Genomic DNA, 13,306 nt, shown 5'->3' on the forward strand with positions numbered 1-13,306 from the left:
GATTAATTCTGTAATTGCTGTAATTCTAGGCTATTTGTCCTTCGTTCCGTTGTGGTTATTTCCCACTCCACAGTCACAGTATGCAATCAGCTCACAAAACTGGACCGTAGACACCTGTTGGGTGGCGCTGCAGGAGTGTTCCAAAGTGATAGTTTCTATAAATATATTCCCATGCATAAGCAGACCACGACCAACGTAAACTGCAGTGTCGGCAGCTGAAGTCGCATAGGTACAACACGCTCATATCACGCTCATCGCTCCACGCTTACCCTCAAGGCGTCAGACGGCAATGACGGGGAAAAACTGTAACCTTCTAGCGGTGTATCGATTGGGACACCCCGGGTACCGTACCTCGGTCCAAATTGATGATTTTGAAATTCATAATCGTTTCACTCGAGTGGAAATTATAACCGTTATGCTGACCCAGAGAAAGCACGCTTCGTCTCGACGGCTGCTGTGGTGATGGACGGATAGACCGATGGACACATGAGTCGGTTTCGATTGCAGCACGTCGTCGTTGGAAGTGTTTAAGAAATTCCGTCCATTTTTTCCTGTGCTGATCGTGTCGTGTCATCTGGCAAATCATACCCCGCCCTGGTTGTGGGGTTTTGCTGTTTTGAATGCAGACCAAAATAAAGTCTCTACGGTGGTAGGGATTGTGTTTATGGCTTGATATACCCGCTAGCGTCAAGTGTCTGCGCGTATGGAACCGCTCGGTGGCCGTTTAATGGGGATTTTTGCCTCGTACGTGGATCATTCGGTGGGGGACATTTCGAGCAGCGTAAATAAAACTTAATCCGGTTGAAACGGAGACAGACATTATTTCGTGCTGGGTGGTGAAGTTTCCCAACAAAAAGATAACGCTCATGAAACAGCGCGTTTTGTAATGGATTGGATTTATCAAGGAAATGTAATACTTTAGTTATGAAAAATTGTACAAAATTTTACTGTTCTTAAGTGAACTCTATAAAGTTCTTAATAGAAATAATAAAATTAGTGTTATGAAATCACACCAATCAATTAGTCTATTTACATAGCACAGCACCATTTTGCAACCAAATTCATCAAACGCACATAAACGCACGCGCACCCACACACACACACACAAGCGCAGCCAGTCTCATCCAAGCAGCCATCGCCTACCCCTTGTACTAAAACACACATACACCCATACACGCAGAAATGCCATGCACAGGAGGCGAGCGTGTCGCCGCGAAAAAGATGGCTTCCGGGGATGAAGCTGCGCATTACGCAACGCGGTGGAAAATGATTTTTCCATACCGTTCGCGCAAAACCGTGCTTTGGGTTTCACGGACTGAGGGTGAAATCCTGACAACCGAAGGGTTGATTGTGGTTCGGGAACCACATCCGTGCACCATCAACATCACCACCACCATCTTGCTTTGCTATTGCGTAGGCACTAATACATTGGAAATTGTTGGGCGATGGCGTTATATTGCGTGAACGATTGGAATGAGGCAGCTAATTTGAGTCCTTTTTAGGTTTACGATTTCACATTAGATATTCAAATTAGTATAGAATAGGAATATAATTAGCATTCTATTTGAAATATAGAAGCAGTTTAATGGAGTTAAACATTTTCAAAATTTATAAAATAAATCATGATAAATAAATAACTTACAATACAATTCTTCATAATTTGCCACAATATGATAAATTCTTCTTCAAAATTCCAACTTCTTACGGTCCAATCGTCTTGAGCTCTATTGTAAGCCACATGTTGGAAGTATAGGGCAACCACAAATTGCTCCTTCAACCAGGAAACCCTTCCGGATATCCCTCATAAGTGCATAAGGATGAGATCATCGCTGTGCAAACAAGCAGCAGTGAGACTAAACGATCGGTTCCGGCAGCATTCAATTGCTTCAATTATTCCCCATCAATGTAAGGTTCTATCATTTCGGTTAGCCGGTTAACCAGTCTCTCTGTCTGGTTGGATCGAACGCAGGAACAGCCCCGTGCAGAAACAGATGGTTCCTCTTCGACCGGATATTACTCCCACTGCTCACGCTTACGCCTACCAGCCCACCTCCATACGAAAGGTGTCGACAGTGGAATTTATGCTTTTGGCATTGAGACGTTCCAGCCAAACCGTTCCAAAACAACCGCACAGATGTCTAACACAACCCGTCAGTCTGTCCTGCAAACCCGGGCAAAAAGGGTAACACGTCCGGTTTGGGAATCGTTACTCTGCCTGAGGTGGGTGGGTGGTGACCATTGTGGCGAGTGGCGAGATGTACCCAGGCACACATCTCCAGTCCAATCGCACCGTACGCAGCAGACCAGGATGTCCCGCATGCAGCAGTGCCGGACGCGTCGGATCGATCGCTTTAAAGACCAAACAGACCGAAAGTCGGCAAACAATTTGCAGCAACAGTAGCTTCAAAGCGCTGTCTGTTTGTGCTGACGACTAAATATAGGTCAGTTCAAGTGGTTCAGTTTTGTTGCTCCGCGCAAGGGGAACAGATGATTGCATCTTGTTCCACATTAAAGGCCCCAAGAGAGGGCAGCTTGTACAGGGCCGAGATTTCTAAACGATCTCGTGGAAACGATTTTGCAACCTCTGCTTGATGTAGTAGAAGTGCAAGTTTAATCCTATTCCCGCGGGATATCGAACTTGGAACCGATCCAAACCCATTCAAACCGACCGACCGACCGAATCGGCGCTGCGATAAATGTGAAACGCAATTTACACTGGTGCACTGATTTGACGGGCGAGCGTTCCTACCGAACCGAATCAATCGCACACTAATCAGCGCCACACTTGGCATGGAGCCGGTTCAAGCGATCCCTTTTCCAAGGGCATCAGAGAAGCAGGGCAGAATGCATTGCGTAAAGATTGTGGTGGAATGTTTCATTTTAAAAATGTTTTGCGTCAAAAGTTTTAAACAACCGGCAGTGGGAAAGACGTAGAATGGGCTTTCTCAAGTCTCGGTACAGCAAGACGCGCCAACCAAAAGATTCCGGTTTGCAAGAAAGGAAGAAATTTTGGAAACAGGTCAATCCCGGTGACCTGTGGGATGCATCGGTTGCGGGACGGGTACCTTGGGCGCCAGGTTTGGGACAGCTCGTCTGTACCGGGTTGCTTTTTGTTGGGGCATTATGAAGAATAACGAAGGATTACCTGTTTTGGTAGGATTTTGGGTGGAAAAGAAAATACTTGTTTCGGTGGGAAATTCGAGAAAATGTTGTCAACGAAGGCAATTGGATGTGTTTTAATCTGAATGAAAACCAGTTTGATTGGAGTTTTGTTTTGATCCGTTTTGAATCCATTTTAATTTCAAACAGTAAGGTATAGGAAATAGAAAATTTTTGGGTCCTCGACCTTAAACGTGATTAAAATGCAATACAAATCCTCTATAAGTCTTTTATGAAATGGAAATACATTTCTCAAGATTTTGTTAAAATAGAATACCTTTGTTAGTGATAGATTTATTATTGCACATTTTTGATCATCCTTTAAACTCACAAATAACCATTCATCGAGTGTTTGGAAACCTCATAGACATCAGTTTTTAGTATATATGAATTTTCTTAAGAGCGAACGCATTTTTTCTCGATATCTTACGCTTTCGCGGGTAACATCAAAAGCGGCACGCGTCTTAAATTATCTTAAAATTAAAAGACCGAAGACAAGAAAAGGGTGCACTTACCCTCGATTATTTATGTTTGTAGGGTCTAGGGACGCGCTGGGCCGAGAAGGGCTTGCTGTTTCTTGATACGCTTAACCCTTCGGTACTGTGTTGCTTATTTATGGACCCTTTTAGGAATAAAAAGGGGGAAAAAAGTATTGCTTGCAAGTTTGCAGGTAGCAAGAACCATACGCATAGCCGCAAATGAAAAAGAAAATCAATGCAGTTGTTTACCGGTGCCCTTTGGAAACGCTTGAAACGCTTACAGGGTTCGCGTGTTTTGTTGCTTGGGTAGTATGGCGTTGTACGGATTGCATATGTTGCAGGGGCTTAAACATTCAAACTTGTATTGGATGACCGTTGGAACGCGAGGAAAACATGTGCTACGTTTTAGCGGCAATTGTTTTTCTGCTGATTTCGTACGTAATGTGCTAGAATATATGATTCCGAAGGATACAAAACGGTCCCAAATGGGACAACAAATTGATAAAACACACGTGAAATGTTTTAAAATATTAATGCTGCTAAAACAGCTTACTTTTACTTCTTCTTTGACTCATCAACCGTTGTCGGTCAAGGCCTGTCTGTGCCACTTGTGGAGTTTAGCTTTCAGTGACTAATTTATTAAAGCAGATTAGTCAATCCTACGTATAGGAGCACGGTTCATTTGGGGCTTGAACCCATGACGGGCATGTTGTTAATTCGTCCGAGTTGACGACTGTACCACGAGACCGGCTAGCTTACCTAAAACAGTTTACGTTGTACTTAAATAGATTGACAAGAGTGAATAAGCAGTTACTTCAAAGTTCACAATCCAAATAGCACAGCTGCTACCAGGAAATAGTAACAATGGAGAAATGATATCATCACAATAACAGCCAGCATTACGTTTATTTTTACAATCAAACAATGTAGTGCCGCTCCGACCAAACTAGTCACCTACCCAAAATCTCAATTGTAAACCATCTTACAGTGTTGCTTACAATCCGATCAAAACCGTAGTGCACGCTGTACAAACATGTCAATCCTTTCCGACAGCAGTTTGAATTGATTTCCCATCAACACCTCATTTGCGGTTAGTCGATGGAGAATGTGAACTAGAAATAGTGACGTTTTGTGTAAGGAATCTATTACGTAAACCATTATATAAACCGGCGCTTGACGCAAAATGCCCGTCCGTCAGAATCAGCTGACGATGGATTCGCTAGCTCATGAGAAGACGTACACTTTTAACACAAAACTGTAACTACACAGGATTCGATGAAAGTTTGGTTTGCTTTAACCGTCTTGACGACGCACAAAACCAGCGAAGGTTTCAATTATTATTCCGTACCGATGATTTGTCTCCCAGTGTCATTGTATAAAAATAGGCTGACATAGTAATGGTGGCCAACAATAGGAGCCGTTTTTTTGTGTTATTGAAGCATAATTCAAGGGTAGCACAATGTTTGCGTGTAGCATTGCGATATGACACACATACTCGCGTGCACGAATTGCGATTTATTTTAAGAATCAGAATTTCATCGTTTCATCGTAAATCCGCAGCCCCAAAGTCAACTAACCAACGCGAAGTAGCTAGATGACACACAAGAAAAGTTCAATTTCGTCGGAACACCGTATGGTGAATGACATTGGAAAGTGATGTTTTTCCTCTTTCATTTAGCATAGCACTGTCTGCCACAGCAAACACCTGTTCCGGGCGGCTTTCCCCGCAAATGTCCATCTTTACAAGGGTGTGGATACAATGATGAGCACCGTCTGGCCGTTGCTCGGTACTCACCTGCTCGCTGAAATGGACCCGCTTCCTTCCGTACGGCAGCTCGAACGTTTTCTGCTTGGGCAGTCTCCAAAATGCCGGTCGCTCAAACTGCTGACGATCGTACTCCATCGTGCGCGCAGGTGATTGAACGCTTCACTACGAGCTGTCTGTCTGTGCTAATGGGGTCAAAATGTCTTGCAAACTTGACCTTCCCGGAAAAGATGCGTTTGTCTGCTTGCCACGCGGCAGGAAGATTTTCCGATTGGACACTGTCGATGCGAACAGCTACTGTTACTGCTTTACACTTGATGTTCGAAACCTGCTCTACACGGTACACCCTAGCCAATGCTACTACTGAAGTGCGACTGATCTACGACGCTCAGCACCCCGATTAACGACAAACGATTTTCCCGCCCGTTTTTCGTTCGTCTCTTTCACTCACTTTACCACGTCTATTCGGCGAACCACAGTGTACACACAATATCCGCAAGCATACGCGATTGTTCTCACCAGGGGACAGTCATACGATCGACACCCACGTTCTTTCGGGACACAACTGAGCAGGGTTCTTTGGTTTCGTGCCTTTGCTTAACCTGGGTGTTCGGGGTGGGCGAAGGGTTTGCGTGATCGGGAACGAGATCGGAAGGGAATGCAATTTTCTCAATGGAAAGACAGACGGTGTTCGTATGCGCAGGTCTCCCACGGTTGAAGGGACGCATGAGACAGGAGTGGCAGGGCACTGGGCGGTCTACAGATCACATCCAAGACGTCAGCTTCTTGCGCAAACGGATCATTTGCATCGGAGGGAGAGAAAGAGAGTTGAGCAAAACGAGAGAGAGTAAATTATCATTTTAAAATGTCTAACCTCTAACTTTCCTCACGAATCGTAAACGGACCACAAGCAAGGCTTTGCAGTTCAGGAAAAGTTCAGGAAAAAACCCCAACCACAGCCAGTGTAAATAAATTCCATTTATTTTAACATTCTTGCTCGCGGGAAGCGCTGTGCGGTGAAGATTTACTCCACTTCTACCACTCCAATACACCCTGCGTCGTGGGTTTTACGACGGCGATGTCGATCGGCGGCTCCGGCTTCATTTTCGGTTCGGTTTCAACGGTGATTGATGAGCTTGTGATACGGTGCCAAACGCAGAGATTTCATGCCATGGCGACACAGCACGTTGGAAGCAACTGTTTATGATAAACTATTTGTACATCTGTCAGGCGGATGTGTTCGCGCTGGTGGGACATTAAACGATTTTGCCAGATCTATTCGGGCGCCTGATGCGTTGAAATCGGACCGGCAGCATTGGATTTTCAAGACTGGTGATTTATTTTCATATCAAGAGCATAATTTAAACGGAGTAATACGGCATGCAATAGAGAGGAAAGGAGAAATGGCTGACGGTTGGGTGTAAAATATGCCAACGGAAATGCGGCATCATAGTGGTGGCCTTCAGCGATGACCATGAAAGTGGTGAATCGAACTTCAGGCGAATGTATGATAAATTCTTTTATATTGTAAGGTAATTAATAAGAAATTCCTCAAGGTACGAGGTACACATGAATATGATTCGATACTTAGATGAATGGGGCATGAACTGGAATGTATCAAACCAAACCGTTTCAACTTAGAAGATACTCTGGTGCTCTTCCATAGGTCAACAAAAAATAATTTCTTATAATAATTGGTTATTGTATCAACAAATTGTTAATTCTGATAGAGCTCTAGTTGTATTAAGAATTTTGTTCTCAATTCCAAAGGTTTAATTGGGTAAAACTACTCAAAACCAAATCGTTTTAGTAATCATGTCCATTGTTACTTTCCTTATTTCCTAGATCAATTTGTTCTCGACGCTGCAGAATAGTTGAATTCTTGCTACTCAGGGACGTTTTGGATGAGACTCGCATCCATCCAGCCTTGTAGAAGCCGGTACGTCTCCCAAATAGACCATCTGATCACTCAGTTTATAGTGTATTAAAGTCTTCTAGGCAAGTTCTTATTGTCCGAATTTACTTCTAGGCTGGGATAAGGCATACGATGTATGACACATTACAAGGGAATTTTCAATTCCTATACTTTTGGTACACTTTCAGCTTTCCTAATGATTGCAAAGTCGTAAACAAGGCATGAGTGTATAACTTAATGTCACACAGAGTTCAGAGAGTATGCTAACTGTAATAGATCATATTAAAAATCCTGTATTGAAGTTACCCCGTAACTGATCTTCATGAATTCGCCTCTTTTAGGTACATCTCAAGGTCTTTAACTGTAATCCCTTTTTGGAGATATTCCTTAGATTGATGACTACAGTATATTTTTGGAGAAAAACTGATTAGCAAATCATATCACTGACCAAACGGATGAAAAACTATTGGAGTCGAAACTCAGCAAGTGATTGACCTTTGTCCCTATGCACACTAGAAATGGTAGAATCGAGGAAGTAATGTTTTATATCTGATTTCGGAAAAAAGTAGACAAAAAGACACGTAAATCGTTAGTTTTATTGACAGTTTTGTGTTTTTTTTATTTAAATATCATGACTTTACGATAAAGGGCAAGTGAGAATAGTGTGCCCACAGGCGATAGGGTCGGCCGTGCGAGCGACAGAAGCTCACACGGACGCCAATTTCTTAGGAGTTGCGCATCTTCACACGCATGGACACCTTCACTTTACTAGCTCTAGTGGTGCCGAGTAAATGGTTTTGAGACGATCACTACCAGGAAGCACGCACGGAAGGGCGATTTCTACGATACTTCCACATTCAGTCTGTGGTCTAGGTTTGACCGAACGCATGGACAGGGCCTGTCCACGACACTGTCTCTAACACAACATAAATTACGTGGTAGTGATGGTTGAGGAGAAGAAGGAGATCCACCCTGCTGATCCGCCTTACTGGTACTGGGAGTACTCCTGCGGTCTTGGTCGGGGCTGAGCCTGCTGCTGCTGCTGGGGCTGCTGCTGCACACGGTACGCACCGGCCGACTGGGGCTGACTAGCGAAACGGTCGTGCTGGGACTGGGGTGCCGGCGTCGGGATCTTGACCACGATGTCGGTTGGCTGGCGGCTGACCTCGGCCTTAAAGCCTTCCTTCGGGTCGGCGGTGTACGTGACGGTGCGGATGAATCCGTCCGAGTCGACCACGGAGTAGCTGCCCTTGATCACGTTTCCGTCGCGCTGCTCCTTGCGGTTCTGGTAGTTGGTGAACTCATCGTCCTTCACGTCGAAACCGAACTGGTACGAAGGGTTGGCCTGGATTGTATGATAGGAGAAACGAGGACGCAAATCATAAGATTGGTTGGCACTTGAAGCAATGTTACGAAACAAAACGATATGATACATCATCCAGACATGAAAGTAAACTGCTGTTTCCCTTTCACCTTTTAACCCCCCGAAGTCAAAGAAAGCGTCCAACCAAAATGACTCCAATTAGTGACTCCAACGACAAAAGAGAATGCAATGAATCTGTCTCGGGTCATCCGATGGGGCCCCAAGATACGCCACAGCGGAGAACTGCTGGAGCTCGCGTTTCACGTGTGCTTCGCCGTTATGTCATCTCGATCGGTCCGCCGGGTTCGGAGGGTCGCCGTTCGCACAGTGCTGTCACATTAGCGTGCGACCCGTGTCCGCCACCGATGCAGTTCGTGCAATGTGTCTTATGCAATCTGGTTATTCGAGCGTCGTCGGTTGCAGCCGCGTTTTTTCGGAGATCGCTTCGTATTGAACATGGTACAGATTTGCATGCCAGAGACAGAGTGAAAGTTGATTGATTCATTGCCTGCCCGAGTAACCGACGGGGGTATCGTAACAGAAACCTCCTCGTTCTGAACACATTGTTGCTTCGTTCGAACATGAAAGGAACACGAAAAAATGTCCCCAAATGTCGGTGTTATACACACAGCGGCTGATCAGTGAGCGCTGTGTCATAAGAAATACATCACGCTCGTAATAACCGAACGCACGAAACTGCTTTCCACGCTCAAGCATATGATTTAAAACTCCCACCGTCTCTCTGGTAAGCGCACACAAAAACCACTCGGTAGCATCGAAACGGCGCTCCGCTTTTCCTGGGGGGTTGTACAACAACAGCGCCATTCATTCATCAAAATACGATCACTTTCGCTGCGCCGCAGTAATTGGAGCGGGACAAACCGGGCAAAACCTTTCTGTGTGTTATTCAACAACCGAGGCCCGAGAACTGATGCAGCAGGTCCGAGGTGTGCAGTGTGCAGCTCCAAGCATCATCGAAAAACGCTCGGTGCTGCACCCAAACGTGATGATTCAATGGAATGAAAAACATTCCCCGATGCGGTCATCGCTCGAGCGGAGAAAAGTGGCCACCAGCCAAAAATGGGGAAAAACTGCGATCGAGTTAATGATCACCTCCTCCACTTGCACACCAAACAGTAGGTCTCGGTCTAGGCCTCGTGCATCACCAGTAGGCGGAAAAGTGTGGCGTGTGTAGATGAACCGGAAACCTCTTGCCTATTTCGGTGTGTGTGTGTGTTTGTGTGCGCGCGCGGACGGGCTGTGTTTACATCCCAGCGCTCGCATCTACATAATTGACCGGAACTCGTCAAACTCGTCGAGCGATGTCCATTGACTTTTGTGGAGCTAGAGCCGGTCAGCTGTGAAGTTCAATGTACACACGCAACCAGCTGGTCGCGAAGATGGCCATTCCGAAGATAACCAGTTCCGCGCGCCAGTACCACGATGGGGTAGGGATCCACAACTGAGCTGCGATGGAAACAGGCATGCAATTAGCTTACGGTGAGGGACACCCAACGATGATCGCTGATCGGGTGAAACACGGAAACGGATTTTCCCGGGCGCAGTCGGTAGGCACTTTAGTGAGCGCGCTTCAATGTACGCGACTTTCGCTTTCACGAGCTTTTGCTCGGGCGCAATTGAATGTCATGTACGGCGGCGACTTACATCATAGTCCTCCTGTTCTTCTTCCAGCGGCTGCTTTTGACCTCCCTGCAGGTACTGGGGTCGGGGCTTGGACACCTTCAGCTGGGGCTGGGGCTGCTGGTACTGCTGCTCCTGAACGTACTGGATCTGTCAACGGGGGAAGGAAAGTAAGCAAGAAAAGGTGCGATGTTGGTAAGGTAATAAAACCATGGTACAACTTCCTGAATCTTTTGAAGTGTGTCTTGCTAATGCCCGGGCTGTTACATGTTCCTTAGCGGAGGCCTTGCGGCACACCATAAGTACAGGAAATGAAGTCAAAGTGACGACAAAGTACTTTCAATATGAGTTTACGATCGCTTAATGATGTCTTTCGAAAAGGACCACCAGGTGTGTTGGAGTGTTGGAGATAAAGAAGAAATGGAAGACTTCAATTACCTGCTGAGGCTGGTACTGGGGCTGGTACTGTCTGGCCTGTGGCTGCTGATACTGGGTACGCTGGATGGAAACGGAGAGTTAAAATCAATATCATCACTCACAAAACACTTCCATCGCTGTTTCTCTATCCACCATCCATCCTTACCTGTGGCTGGCCCTGTGGCAGATACTGCGGGATGTGTTGCTGCTCCTGGGCGCCCTGCTCGTGGATTGGCGTAGCATCAGCACGACCCTGGGCCGCATTCTGCGCACCAGCGGCCTGTGCGATCTGCTGATAGTACTGGCGCAGATACGCCGGATCGACCGCTTGCTGCGGGTACGCGGACACAAATCCAACGCAAAGTATCGTCGCTACTACGAAGGCACGCATGATGTGGCACACTGGTAACACTGCACACCGGCTCGATATACACACACACAAACACGCACGCACACGCTTGCGTTCTACTGACACAGCAAACAATTCACTTTCACCGACTAGGTGAACTACTACTGCCACTCTGGGAGCACTTGGGTATGGGTATCGGACCTATCGATGCGACGATCACGATCTACAATGAGCTACAGTTGTGCCGCACGATACGGTTTATATATGAAGGTGCCGCTTGGGCCCACCGCCGTACCAATGCGGGTGGGGGGGATCAGCATGGGCCCGATGCAGTCCGACGATGGCCCGACGGGCTTTCGGTGATGGTGGAGGTGGCTGCAGCCTATTTTTTGTTTTTGTGCCGTTTGCAGACAGGGGAGCCTCTCGGAGAGTCCATTGCACCGAAAGAGGGAACCACCCTTCACACGGTGCTAAAGGGGAAATGGTGATCGAGAGTTGGATCCCAGCTGCAGTTTGTGCTGCTGGCCAAAGACGCATTGTCATGGTCAGTGAAGTAGCTCCGAGTAGCACGATGATTAACGCTTCAAGTGTAGTTTTTATTACTAAATTACATTACACACCTTTAGGGTCGTGAAGCAGTGGTTCTGACTTCTTGCAGATAGCAATCTTTCCAGCAGTAACCTCCAAAATAGGACACACAGTCGCTCGCAGTACACACGCACGTACTAGCCGCTTTCCAGCATCCAGCGGGTGTGGCCTGGGCTGTAGTAGCCTTTTTATCAATTAGTCACAGTACCGAGCGCAGGCTAGCCAGACTTCTTAGAATGGGAACTCCCAAACACTGACTGGTGAAGGTCGCAGCGCTCGAAACCTCAACCCATCCGTCCAGCACATTCTAGGGCTCGTCCGTCCTTTGTGTGTGTGTGCTCTATGCCTGCCCGTCACTTTTCCGAAGACCAGGGGGGCCCCCATTAGAGCAGCCAGACGCCGCTGGGCGTCGATTGGTTTACTTTCGGAACAGGTCTCGCGGATCTCTATCAAGTCGACATTCGCGGGCGCGTGTACGTTCTACCGTTTTGGCTCCGTGCGAACGGGGTGATAGGCGTTTGGCGTTAGCAGCAGCCCCCGTTGCGTTGGGTGTGTGACATTTATTGCAGGAGGCAGGAGGAGGAGGAAAAAAAGAGCAACAAAAAAAAAAAAAAAACAAAAACGATGCATTGGAACGCACGTTCAGCTCTACAGCTGGGCCCTACAGTGTTAGAGGCAGTTTCGAGAGAAAGGTTGCTGATACGGGAGTGCGAATGGTGCGAACCCGATCTACTTACGTTGCGGTGCGTGCGTACCGAAATTTTTCCCTAGAACTGGTTTAAACGTTACATAAAGATGGAAACTGTTTGGCCGGGAGTTAGTTTGCAAGTTGTGAAGGCGGGAGTTGGTTGAAGTACTAAATAGGTGACAACACTGTCACGTGCTGTTTAATCATGTTTGCAAATCAGTCGCAATTTGTTTGAAGCTATTACCGAGATATGATGGATAAATCATGATCAGTATGTTTAGAAGTCTATTGCATCATAAATCTGGACTCAAGTGATCAGTTTTAGGCTTTATAACTTATTAATAATAACCAAAATGCAACTGCTTGTGTAAAAACAGCAACGATTTATTACAAAGCTATCAAAAACATGAAATCCTTTATCTATACTAGTTGTGACTCGAATTATGTTGAGAAAATGAACTCCAAGGTGAACTATTTTATTCAAAAAGCCATCAACGACAATTTTATTCGCTTTTATGAGTGTAATACACCTTATGGAAAGAAATATAAATGACCAAATACACCTTAAAGTAGTGAATTAAATTCAGAACATAGAAATGTCAAACGTAAAATTAAATTAAAAGAAAACGAAAAGTAATAAACTGAGTTAAAAACCGACAAAGGCCCAGCAATAAAGTATCAAGTTAAAATGATTGCGTAAGATGATCAATCCAATAATTAGCGAAACTAACCCTTTTATTTTTAATTTCCTTTTTTTGCTCATATCTACTTCACCTTCAACATATTTGCCTCGCTTTTGCGATCGCCATTAGAAGTAATCCAGATAAACGATAGCATTTTGGTAAATCGGTTTATTGCTTCTTTGCTTGACACATTTTACGACCCCATTTTGCTAACCCCGAGTAGCGCACCTTCGCCAGCGAACGTGTTACGAACTCCCAC

The 13,306-nt window shown here is 45.8% G+C and overlaps 2 protein-coding genes across 6 annotated transcripts in view; both read right to left on the reverse strand.

Annotated features, from left to right (window-relative positions):
* LOC1276916 (PDZ and LIM domain protein 3) overlaps window positions 1-6,572 on the reverse strand; it is a 33,907-nt gene extending 27,335 nt beyond the window's left edge. For 2 of the 5 annotated variants that reach the window (XM_001688784.2, XM_061663435.1), the window contains exon 1: window positions 5,434-6,219. In XM_001688784.2, coding sequence (XP_001688836.2) covers window positions 5,434-5,541 — 108 coding nt within the window. In that variant the 5' untranslated portion in view covers window positions 5,542-6,219. Of the gene's footprint in view, window positions 1-5,433 lie in introns of all 5 variants that reach the window. The other 3 variants (XM_061663432.1, XM_061663446.1, XM_061663440.1) reach the window with 3 other exon arrangements.
* A 1,335-nt stretch (window positions 6,573-7,907) lies between these two features.
* Window positions 7,908-11,338, reverse strand: LOC3290137 (activating signal cointegrator 1 complex subunit 2 homolog). The gene is made up of 4 exons (XM_556966.4): window positions 10,906-11,338; window positions 10,761-10,820; window positions 10,347-10,472; window positions 7,908-8,663 (listed from the first exon to the last, which is right to left on the reverse strand). The coding sequence occupies exons 1-4, from the start codon at window positions 11,128-11,130 to the stop codon at window positions 8,304-8,306; spliced, it is 771 nt and encodes a 256-aa protein (XP_556966.3). The 5' UTR covers window positions 11,131-11,338; the 3' UTR covers window positions 7,908-8,303.
* Window positions 11,339-13,306: the final 1,968 nt, after the last annotated feature.

The sequence above is a fragment of the Anopheles gambiae genome, chromosome 2, assembly GCF_943734735.2.
Source record: "Anopheles gambiae chromosome 2, idAnoGambNW_F1_1, whole genome shotgun sequence".
Taxonomy (NCBI): Eukaryota; Metazoa; Arthropoda; class Insecta; order Diptera; family Culicidae; genus Anopheles; species Anopheles gambiae.